The sequence below is a fragment of the Myotis davidii genome, unplaced genomic scaffold (assembly GCF_000327345.1).
Source record: "Myotis davidii unplaced genomic scaffold, ASM32734v1 scaffold168, whole genome shotgun sequence".
NCBI lineage: Eukaryota > Metazoa > Chordata > Mammalia > Chiroptera > Vespertilionidae > Myotis > Myotis davidii.
This window is the reverse complement of record NW_006383016.1, coordinates 10,864,172-10,877,071: the sequence shown is the minus strand read 5'-3', so window position 1 is coordinate 10,877,071 and position 12,900 is coordinate 10,864,172. Positions and strand designations below refer to the sequence as shown.

Sequence of the window (12,900 nt, the reverse complement as noted above, 5' to 3'; positions counted from 1 at the left end):
TTCCAACAGCGGAGGCCTCAGAGCTGGAGCCAAGCCTCAGAGCTAAAGCTGGCCCAGAATAAAAAAAAAAAGAAAGAAAAAAGGAGCGGTTGGGAGCTTCAGTCCTATCCTGAAAACAGCCCTCAGCCCCTCACCCAGATTGGCCAGGCACCCCAGTGGGGACCCCCACCCTGAAGAGTGTGTGACCAGCTGCAAACAGCCCTCAGCCCCTCATCCAGGATGGCCAGGCACCCGAGCAGGAACCCCCACCCCAAAGGGGCTGTGCCAGCCTGCAAACAGCCATCAGCCCCACACCCAGGCTGGCCAGGCACTCCTATATAATAAAAGGATAATATGCAAATTGACCCTAACAGCAAAATGACTGGGAATGACTGATCACTATGACACACACTGACCACCAGGGGGCAGATGCTCAATGCAGGAACTGCCCCCTGGTGGTCAGTGTGCACCCACAGGGGGAGTTCTGCTCAGCCACAAGCCAGGCTGATGGCTGCAAATACAGTGGTGGTGGTGGGAGCCTCTCCTGCCTCCTCAGCAGCACTAAGGCTGTCCAACTGCAATTTAGGCCTGCTCCCCGCTGGCAAGTGGACATCCCCCGAGGGCTGCCGGGCTGCCAGAGGGATGGCTGACTGCCAGCTTAGGCCCAGTCCCTCAGGGAGCAGGCCAAAGCCGGGCGGTGTTCATCCCCTGAGGGGTCCCAGACTAGGAGAAGGCACAGGCCGGGCAGAGGGAACCCTCCCCCACCCCCGAGTGCACAAATTTTTGTTCACTGGGCCTCTAGTTTTTAATAAAAGAATTGGTCATGCAGTAACTGAAATGCAAAATATGAAGTGAATATTTGTATTAAATTTATCTTCCCATAAAGGCCAGTTCATGATCTATTTTACTGAGCAATAATCAGTTCTGACAGCTGACTGTCTATCCAAAATACATATTTTTTCTGAATATAGCAAGCTTTTCTCAATCATGTATCTCATTTGTTTGCTTATGAAAATCAAGCTTTTTAAATTTGAAGAGGGATGCAATCTATAATAATAAAAGCATAATATGCTAATTAGATCAAAAGTCCTTCCAGAAGTCTTTCCTTCCAGACAAAGCTACAGCATGGGGGGCGGGGGGGGGGCTGAGGCAAAGGTGGCAGAGGTCCCAGGATACAGAGGCAGCAGGTGGGGGCCAGGGCCAAGGCCCTTGCATGAATTTCATGCATTGGGCTCTAGAATAAAATGTTTGAAGTGTGAGTTCTATCCCAGTTCTGTCAGTTCACAGTTAAAAGACTTTGCTCAATGTTTTAACTTTATTGCTTATTAGATAGTACATGATAAATAAAAAGTAGCTATTTTTTAGATAATAACTAGTGGCCCAGTGCATGGATTTGTGCACATTGAAAAAAATTAATTAGAAGAAATATTTTAATATTGCTATATGCCATTTCTCTATAATAGAAGTGTCAGAGATGAAAGAAAATTAGTAAAATGTATATGAAAATAATATAAAAATTGATTAATAAATAAACAATAGAAACATAATATAAGAACAACAGATATATAAAAACAACAAAATGATATAAAATCATTGACAAAAACAAAGACTGATAAATTGATTAAACATATTCTAATATTGCTCTATATACCACATTAAGAGTAAAAACACTTTGAGTGTGCTTGGCTAATTTCCCTTGTGATGAAGTATTTACAACTTTAACTTTAATATCATACCCTCTTCGAACTCGAGAGAAAGCAACATATAACTGACCATGTCCGAAAATGGGTTCAGGTAGGAGTATGCCTACTCTGTCTAGAGTTTATCCTGGTGATTTATTAATAGTCATCACAAATGCTGACATCATGGGAAACTGTCTTCAAATTAATTTGAATGGGAGGCATAAAAACAACCAAATTCACGATCAATGACAGATGGAAACATACACGTGGAATTGGCTCCAGCGAGTTTCATATGTATCATGCATGCGCTAGTCTATGTTTATTTTTAAATTGCCAGTGTGCATCATATATACCAGCTGGTCAGTCAATCAGGCAGTTGGATAAACATACGATCAGTCACTTAGCCTTTTATTTAGATAGACTATGGCTCAGTGCATGAATTTGTGCACCTTGAAAGAAACTGTGGGCCGCAAGGCTGTGGTGGGCACAGGGGTGGGTCTCGGCCCATGCTCCCCGCCTCTTTCTGCCCCTCCCACTATGGCCCCTGGTCCCCTATCTGCCAGCAGCCTCACTCCGCCGCCACCACTCCCACGTGCTGACAGCACCAGCCCTGCTCACACCCGCTGACGGTGCAGAGCAATTGGGGCCTGATGACATGGAGCGATTGGGGCCGGTGTCCACAGCGGTGAGAGCAGGTTCGGCACTGTCAGCAGGTGTGAGCAGCAGCCACTGGCTCCAAGTGATTGGTACTGGCACTGGGCGCCGGCAGTGGGTGCAAGCGATATGTGTGAGCAGGGCCATCACCATCAGCGGTTGCAAGAGGCAGCTGCCAGCTCTGATTGCCCCTCAGGAGTAGGGGGAGGTGGAGAAACCCTGAGGGGTGACCGGGGCTGGCAGCAGCCACTCGCACCTACTGATGGCACCAAACAATCGGGGCCAGCGCTGGGCACTGGCAGTGAGTGCAAGCAGGGCCAGTGCTGGCAGCAGGTGCGAGCGCCGGGTGGGACGAAAGCATGGGAGCAAAGAATTTTCATTAACTACCAGAGGCTGGCTCCAATGACAACAACCGGCGATCCGCCTTGGTCTGGTGCCCCCGCTCACCTGCTTCACCATCCCGCCATGACCGACACCAGCCATGTTCTGCACGCGCCCCCTGGTGGTCAGCGCACGCCATAGTGACCGGTTGTTTGGTTGTTCTGCCATTCAGTTTATTTGCATATTAGGGTTTTATATAGAGAGATGATGGATGATGAATGTGTACAGAGGGTAAGGTTTTGAGTTTTCATGTTTATACCAAATGAGTACATCTATTTGACATAGACTTGATAACAAATGCTAAAATCCTCTTTGGCTCCCGCTCTAGGACAGAGGAACAAACAGAGCCTCATTTAAAAAATAACTCTGAAGGTTTAGTCAATTCCATGAGAAATGGATTAGAAAGGGAGTATTTCCACATACTTGTAAGTTATTCTGTCAATTAAAATTTTATAATATAGTATAATAAATTAAACCAGTAAATAGTATGCAATTATATCTCTGCAGCATCCAAACATATCAATGCATTGATAAAATAAATCAATAAAATACACAGAACTTAAGGTTACCACTCTCACCCCAGCCACATTAAATATGGGTCTTCATTACCTATGCAGTCCAAAATCCACCCCACGGTTCCATCTCCGCCACAGGCTAACACTCTGAAGTCAGAAACATCACGGAAAAAGTTCAACCTGAAAAATAAGCATGTCATTGCACGTGATTGATATTTGAAAACTTGGACTTTTGTGTCGTTAGAATTTCATCTAATAAAAGTATTTTTATTTTTTGAAAACTGTAAAATCTCAATTATTTTATTGAAAAATATTAAATTATTATCTAGAATACAATTCTAGAAGTATTAACAGGTTTTAATTTAAATATAATTTAATCACATATACAAGATTCTATAATATATATTCTTTTTAAATTAACTCTAAAGTTTAAAAAATTAGAAATTAGAATTTTTATTAAGATACCTCCCAGATGTGATCTGCACTTTACATAATGCAAAATAACATATACTACAGTATTTCATGTCATAATATTTATTAACCAAAGATTCTCTTGAATAATTACATAAATGTGACTAATTTGTCAGTGAATATGTCTCTGAGAAGATCCTGTCTTCTCTATTACTGGGAGAAACTGAACAGGCTGCTCTTGAGGTTCTAGCCAACTATTTCAGTGTTTCCTTCTGACTTACAATCTGCAAATAGGAGGCAAGTTTCTTCTTTTCTTTTTTTTTTAATTCTTTTACAGATGCCTCCCATTCCACCCGCCCCAACTTTTGCCACCCTCCCTCCTGCCCCTGTGTAAGCATTCACCACATTACTGTCTGTGTCTCTGGGCTATGCATATTTGAATGCATATATATTCTTTGGATGATCTTAACCTGGCCTATCATGTTTGGTTTCCAGAAACATTCAAGCCTAATTGCTGGGTCAACTATAATCAATGCCACTGCTTCTGCTGCTACTGCATGAAGCATGCCATTAATGCAACCTGCTTTTGGGGAGTTAACTAGGGCAAGCAATGCAGCCAGTTATTTAATCATATATGCCATTTTCTTGCAATAAGAGAATTGAAACAGGACATAAATATTTGGAATGTGTCTCTGTACTTCCCTTGTCCCAGAGAAAACCACTGGTTAGAATAGAATAGAATAGAATAGAATAGAATAGAATAGAATAGAATAGAATAGAATAGAATAGAATAGAATATTTATGTGTATTTATTTACATATAAATGCACATATAAATCATATTATATGCATATTTTAACATGAATGGGATTATGCTATATGTCTTGTTAATTTATTTGTGTGCATTTTTTTTACTTAAAAAATTCCAAAACATCTTTCTGTGTCAGTACAGTGCTGCCTCATGATTAATAATAACAGAATATTTTATGTAGGTAGTACATTCCGTGACTTAAATCATCTTTCTTTATGTACTTTTAAACTACCTCTTTCTACTGTTTCACTATTACAAAAAAGTAAGTATTGTAGCTAACATTTTAAGCACATTTATATGAAAATGTGAATGTTTTGAAGGCTATTCTTCTAGAAAGGGAAAGTTCATATGACCCTCTAAATGGCTCCCATTATAGATGTAAGTGTCCATTTCTTGTAACTCAGAAACATGACATATAAACAACTTTGTGACATTTCTGTAATAACAGCAGAAGAGAAGTTCATCCTGATGACTGTAAAATCACACATCCCTTTTTACTGATGGGTTGATTATATTTTTGTAGGTTTAATAGATGTGACTTATTCAGTGAACTTCATCTTCAAAGTCTTGTGCCTTTTCCATTGAGTTCTCATTCATTATCCTATAAACTATTTACACTTAAGTTAGCATCAATAAAAACATTTTTACAGTAATACAAATAATGCATTAAAAGAAATGTATAAAAATTAAATATTTGATAAGAACCATGAATATTTAGAACATAAAATTTTCATGTATTTCTTTATTTATTATACTGTAAACATTTACCTTTTGTTAGATATGTTGCAGTATTTTCTTCCAGTCTATTACCAATTGTTTTTCTTGTAGTACATAATATGTATTATGTGTAATATAAACACCTATATTATGTATCATATAAATACCTATATTATAATATAAACAGCAATTGCCCACACCAAAGGTGGAACATTTTGGTAATTTACATATAGCTCTATGCTTATTTCCTATAGCACCCCGCCTTCTCATTCACAAATATGAGCACTATTCATAAGTATGGCTTATCATGTGCATGCCGTAAAGAACATATTGTTTGCATTTTGATTTATCTACTAAGCATTGTTAATAAAATTTATTTAGGTGGAAGATCTCACCATATGTAGTTCAAATTATTTGATTTCTACTGCTAAATGCAGTTTCTGTGAATATGCTTTTTTAAAAGTGGTTAGTATTATGTTCTTATAAAAACTGCATTATTGGACATGCCTTCTACTGGTCATGGGCAGTGGCTACTTTCAAATAAAATTAACATATATGCAACTTTTGTTTCCAAAAGAAGTTTGTACCAGTGCATATGTTCATCAGCAACATAAAGATTAGACAGAGCCAGCCGAAACCGGTTTGGCTCAGTGGATAGAGCGTCGGCCTGCGGACTGAAAGGTCCTGGGTTCGATTCCGGTCAAGGGCATGTACCTGGGTTGTGGGCACTTCCCCAGTGGGGGACGTGCAGGAGGCAACTGATCGATGTTTCTCTCTCATCGATGTTTCTAACTCTCTATCTCTCTCCCTTCCTCTCTGTAAAAAAATCAATAAAATATATTTTTTTAAAAAAAGATTAGACAGAGCCTATATTCTCTAATACTTATATTATTAGAGGCCCAGTGCACAAAATGTGTGTATGGGGTGGGGGAGAGGCCCTCAGTCCAGCCTGCACCCTCTCGCAATCTGGGACCCCTTGGGGGATGTCCAATGGCCAGTTTAGACCACTGGCTCTTAACCACTCACCTGACTGCCTACCTAATCCCCCCTAACCACTCTGCCTGCCTGCCTGATCATTCCTAACCACCTTGCCTCTGCCTGACTGCCTGCCTGATCACCCCTAACCCCTCTGCCTGCCTGATGCCTATAACTGCTCCCCTGAAGCCTGAACACTCCTAACTGCTCTCCCCTGCTGGCCTGATTGTCCCTAACTGCTCTCCCCTGTCAGCCTGATCACCCTTAATAGCTCTGCCTGCTTGCCTGATCACCCCTAATACCTCTGCCTTGGCCCCCACCACCGTGGCTTTGTCCAGAAGGATGTCCAGAAGGAAATGAGGTCTATCTGATCTAATTAGCATATTACCCTTTTATTAGTATAGATAGAATTCCATTGTATATATGTAGCACAGCGTTTTAATCCATTCATCTGCTGAATGGCTATCATCAACAAATCAACAAACAACAAGTGTTGATGAGAATGTGGAGAAAAGGGAATGCAAAATAGTGTATCCTCTGTGGAAAACAGTTTGGAGGTTCCCCAAAAAATTAAAAATAGAACTACAATTTGACCAGTGATCCCACTTCTAGGAATATATCCCAAGAAACCAGAAATACCCATCAGAAAGAATATATACACCCCTATGTTTATAGCAGTGCAATTTACAATAGCTAAGATTTGGAAACAGCCTACATGTCAATGATGGTATTTTAAAATTAATTTTAATGTTTTTGTTGCTGGTGTATACAAATGTATTTTATTTTTATACTTTTAAATCTTTTTTAACCTTTATTTAATCTTTTAAACAGACACATTACTCCTGTTTTGTATATTGCCTGTACTTTGTTTATTAATTCATTTGGATTTCTATGTAAACAACAGTTTCATATGCTAATAACAATGGTCCTATTAGTGATCTCTAATTGTTATAATTTTTATTTCTATCCTTGTATTGTGTTGTCTGGAGCACCAACATATTACTGAATTGGTGTATTCATAGGTAACCACCATATCTTGTTCCTGAATTTAAATGGGATACTTCCAGAATTTCCCTCTTCGGGGTGATATTTGCTATAGGGATTTTCTTTTTCATCTCTGAATGACTCATTTTATAAGGTTAATAAAGCTTTCTTCTATTCTTGCTTTGGTAACTTTCATTATGAATTACTGTGGATTTTTCCTGCATATTTGGAGATGGATGATCCCATTTAATCAGTAAAATTATATGTTTCTGCATTCTCATTATTCTTTTATGTACTAAATTGGGTATTGTTTATGAAAAATTTTATAGGGAATTGGAGCTGGTTTGATAATTTGCTTAGAAGTTTTGCATCTAATTTTATGAATACAATAGACTATTTTTGTTCTTGATACCATCTCTAATTTTTATCACAATTATATCTCATGAACTAAATTGCAGCATATGCCTTCATTTTCTACTTTTGGAAGCATTTTTAGAATTTTGAAAGTTCCATAAAATAAGTAGCACTTGTATATAGACTATTCTGGTGAGTCTTTGATTTCCTTTTTTGTTTTTTTTAAATATAAAGGTCTTAATTGTATATCTTTAATAATTATTGAACAAAATTTTGTTTCTAATTTTCCTGAATCATTTTTGCTAGTTAAATTTCAGTATGAATTTATCAGTCTCCTTTAATAATTACTGAAAAAAATCATATTTTCTAATTCTTCCTAAACCAGTCAGATTTCTGCATCAATTTGTCTATCTCTTACGTTTTCAAATATTTTGTCATTGAAGCCTACAAAAGCTTTCAAAATATGCCAGTGACTGAGAAGTTTACCATAGAGCTCATTGTTTCTGGTGAAAGCCTAACTGTCCATTTGACTCACCATTGTTCTTCTATTCCATGATGATGTGTCATCTCTTATTCATTCTTGTTTTCTTTAAAAATTGTCATCATTGGTTCTTCAGCAGCATCCTACCCCCAAACATAAATCCCATGTGACTATCAGACCAGCTTACTCTTGGTAAATTGATTGCTAAATGGGTTGGAAAATTGATCTATCTCACCCTCTTAATCCACTCAATGTTTTCTCTACATTCATTCATTCCTTAGTTTTTTTAATTCATTAAATAGTAGCCTTGGAGAATTATTTAATCATTCTGAGCATATTTTTTAGCTTTAAAATGAAATTAACATCTCCTTCATTCGACTGTTTTAAGATATAAACAAAATGTATATGCAAATAAAATACACTACTATTCACAGATAAAAGAATGGGGCAAAAGTAGGTTTACGGTTGTGAGTACATGGAACAGTTTATTTTTGTATCATTTATTAAGTCTTATATTATTTTCCATATGAACTATAAATCCACTTCCAGCCTACTCTTTATTACTAATGTAATTATTTTTTCCTTTATTGACGTAGTATATATGTTTGCTACGCCTCCATTTTCCTAACTCCCCCACATAAAAATTATATCTAATATTTTTTTGGCATGTCTACACTCAGAGAGTTCTTCCCGGGTTGGCCTATTAAAAATATACACAGAATACTCACTGCCAGTGCTCACTAAGTTCATCTTTTCTACTGACATAACATATATTTTATTAGTTTAATTTGCCTTCCTCTACTAAAACATAAGCGCAGGAAGGCAGAAAGTGTCACTTTTGCTCAATGTGCTTTGAGAATGCTAAAACTTGTTAGGGGCATCTGGTAGTCGTTTGAATAAATATACAATGAATATACATTACCCTTGCTGTTATTGTTAAGAAGCTATCTTTACCCATTTTACTTAGTTGTTGCATAAATATTCTATTTTAGTGTGGACTACACTGTAAACTAGTATTCTTTCTAATTAAATTATAGGAATGGGTTACTACATCATCATTCTTAAAGGATTCTGAAATAATAATCTACTATCAGTTTACCTATTTTGGCTCATTGTCATTGAACTGCCTGTCACATTGGACAAAAATAGAAATTGCTAAAGATGGCCAATTTAAAGGAGGTTGTGGAAAATCAGGATTTTCCTGCTGCTAGGATTATAATTTAGTACATACTTTTTGTATAGCAGTTTGGAAGAACTTTATATAATTAAAAATTTGTCAAATTTGAAAATATTTTCAAACAATTCTACCTATATCAACCTATTCAATGAATATATTTGAATATGCTTTTTAAAAAACATACCTAATTTGATAGATATTGACTTAACATGGTTTATAGTAATTTAAAAGTATAGGCATTCTAAATTTTTTATCAATAATACAATGCTTAGCCTGGCCAGCATGGCTCAATGGTTGAGTGTCCACCTATGAACCAGGAGTTCACGTTTCAATTCCCAGTGGGGGCACGTGCACGATGAACCGGTTGCAACTTTATCCCCAGTAATGGAGGCAGCCAATTGGTGACTCTCTTTCATCAAAGGTGTTTCTATGTCTCTCTCTTTCTCCCTTTCTCACTAAAATCAATAAAAATATACTTAAAAAGTAATAATAGAATGCCTAACAAAAATATAGAATATTGTGTAGCTTTAAAAAATAATGTAACTGGTACTTATCATAAGCTTTTGAATATAATAAAAGAACTATTCCGCCAGGGCTCAGTGATTGAGCATCACCTATGAACCAGGAGGCTGTGGTTTGATTCCAGGTCAAGGCACATGCTTAGGTTTTGGGTTCCATCCCCAGTGAAAGAGGGTGCAGGAGGCAGCTGATCAACGATTCTCTCTCATCACTGATGTTTCTCTCTTTCTTCCTCTCCCTTCCTCTATGAAAACAATAAAACTATTTAAAAAGAAGAACTACTCCAAGTAATATTAAAAAATCTATCTTTAAAACATATATGTCTAATATGAATGTATTATATAGGAATATATTATATGTGAATACATTACACACATACATTACATTTTATGAAAAAGTTCTGGGAGTATACATACAAACAATTCACAGTGGTAATCCCTAAGAAGTGGTAGAGCCTCTAGGTTACTTTCTAAATAATATTTATTGTAGTATGGGTTTTTACAAGTACATATATTAATTTTTTTTCAATCTATAATAATAAAAGCATAATATGCTAATTAGACCAGACGTCCTTCTGAACGACCATCCAGATGAAGCCAGGACTGCGAGGGAAGTCCGGGTCCCAGGTGTCTGCCAGCAGCCAGAGGGAAGCCTGGCTCCCAGGTACCAGAGGGAAGCCGGTGCTGGCAGCCAGGGGAAGGAAGGCCTACTCTTGCACAAATTTCGTGCATCGGGGCTTTAATATTAAAATAAAGTGGAGGATAATAGGATGCCTAAAATTAAAAGAGTGAAAGGGAACATGTAGTATATACTTAGAGTAAGGAAAAAATAAAATGAGTAGTCAAAGCTAAAAGCAATGTCATGGCAATATATTTACATAGAGCTAAAAAGTGGTCATGTTGCCCGGCCAGTGTTGCTCAGTGTTTGAGCGCCAACCTATAAACCAGGAGGTCACGGTTCGATTCCCAGTCAGGGCACATCCATGGTTGTGGGCTCAATCCTCAGTAGGGGGCCTGCAGGAGGCAGCTGATCAATGATTCCCTCTCATTATTGATGTTTCTATCTCTACCTTCCTCTCAGAAATCAATATATACATACATCTACTTTAAAAAGTGGTCATGTTAATTCCTATAAGTAGTATTGATAATAAATAACATGAATCGAGGACATATTATGTGATAATCACATTTTATAGGCACCATCCAATTTAACCTCAGAACTATCCTATAAGGCAGCTACTATTTTTCTCTTACAACCAAGATAATAAAGACATGGAGAGTTTAAGTTATAAGGCTCGTGATTAGCAGAGTCAGTAGGCATCGCATTCAACTATGACACACGGGGCAAATCCTGGATGTATGCAGTCTAGGCAGAGTGACAGAGACCTTGAAATGACTACATTTTTGATTGCACAGTTTCTTAATTCCACAGAATAAGACCTACTTCTTTTAAGTTCAGAGCCTATTGATAAAGGAGAGAAATAGCCATCCTGCCTGAGCTTATGTGTTAATATCAAGACTTTAACTTTTGTTTGTCATATTCTAGATAAGGACTTTCTGTGTGTGGCTCACCTACCCAATCATCTGATCAAGATCCTTGGACTCTGGAGTCTGGAGCTTGACAATGGCATTGTTCTGAACTAAATGCTCATGGTGAACCTGTCTTTAAAGCAAGTCCCTTCCACAGATCACTGCTCTGCATTTGAAAAGAGGCCCTGGTTAGTAGCAGAGAGAGCAAGAAAGAGATGAGTGTGATTATGGGAACCTGTGCTAATGATCGCATTGCACCGCTATTTATTTAACATACACACACTAGTATACATTTTACTTTCAGCACTTAAAATAGTACAATTTCAATATTTGATTTCTAGTTTGTGAGAATAATGGAGGAGACGTATTTCAATCATACTACCTGTTTGTAAAAGAGAAGCTTGTGTAAGGTTATGCGGAGCTTCTCTCCCCTCATCGGGTCTAATGTTTACTTTCAGGGTGAAAGAGAGAAAGCAGGTCAGTGGAAGATGATGGCATAATTAGTTAACGAGGCCAAATTAAGGACAATTTATTTCAGTGCATATTTGTGACATCAAAAGTATATGATTTCTGTTGTGAAAATGATTTTATTTTTCTATATCTTACCTATTAACAACAAAGTAGTAAGAGATGATACTCATTAGATTTTGAAAGTGCTAATAAAATCATATTATGATTTTGTTTCTTTGTTAACTAGCCTTTTCTTTACTCTTTAGATTTATATGCTATATTTTCAAGGGGAGTAGTTTTTCAAACAGATGGTAGAAGTTGAAGCACCCAGCTAGTGTGTGTGTATGCATTTGTATGTGAAATTATTATTATTAGCACTAGTATTAATATTACCTCACAATATTTAGAAGAGAGGAAAATATATTTGAAGCAGGCTATTTAATTTATTTATTAAATGAGTCAATGGTTATGACCTTATCCTTGAACTTACCCTGGCATTGGTCCATTTCCAGCAAGACTGTAAACCTGACGAGGATTTAGTAGATATTGGAATTTTCTGTAAATTCTATACAGATAAAATATGGAAGAAAAAAATTAGTGGTACATCAACATTTTAAATAAATAGCACCTCTCAATGTTATAATTACATATATGGTTATAATTATATACATTTGATAAATTTTGTGTTAATACTATTAAAAATATAAAAGCTTAATAGAAACTAGTGGTTCTTTTAGGAAACGCAGCTTAGTAGTCATTTATAAAGCAATATATATATATATATAAAGCCAGCAACTGGAACACCATAAAGATCACAACGACCGGTCAGCCCACTGCAGCCAGTGAACCTGCCCCATCAGGTGATGGGGACGGCTGGCCAACCTCCCATGGCCCCTCCCTCCAGCCATCCCCACCCCTAATTGGCCACCCCCACCCGATAGAGGGCAGAGTGGCTGGCCAACCACCTTGAAAAATGCCAAGCCATTTCACAAATCTTTCTTCTTTTACTGGCAAACATTTACTTATATCAAAACCAATTCAAAAGCTAGTTCTTTTCCAAAAACTTATCAGTCTTAAGAAATAGTCATTTCACCTCTGAACTTTCCTAGCACCTTTATTAGAAATATTTTCAGTTTAGCATTTATCATGTGGCATTGAAATGTATCTGAATATTGATGAAAGGAAAAAACTTTTAAACAGAAATAATATCTTGTTGATTGAAAAGTGAAGAACATTCTTCATATAATTGAAATATAGCTGGAAGTTAAAGAGTAGGAAAGAA

General features: G+C 37.2%; 1 protein-coding gene across 4 annotated transcripts in view; it reads right to left on the bottom strand.

Moving 5' to 3' along the window:
* Window positions 1–12,900, bottom strand: part of DGKB (diacylglycerol kinase beta) — a 533,513-nt gene that overhangs the window by 316,130 nt on the left and 204,483 nt on the right. For all 4 annotated transcript variants that reach the window (XM_015558205.1, XM_015558206.1, XM_006779053.2 and 1 more), the window contains 2 exons: window positions 12,109–12,183; window positions 3,306–3,391 (listed from right to left, as the gene is read on the bottom strand). In XM_015558205.1, the coding sequence (XP_015413691.1) occupies window positions 3,306–3,391; window positions 12,109–12,183 (161 nt within the window). The remainder of the gene's footprint in view (window positions 1–3,305; window positions 3,392–12,108; window positions 12,184–12,900) is intronic.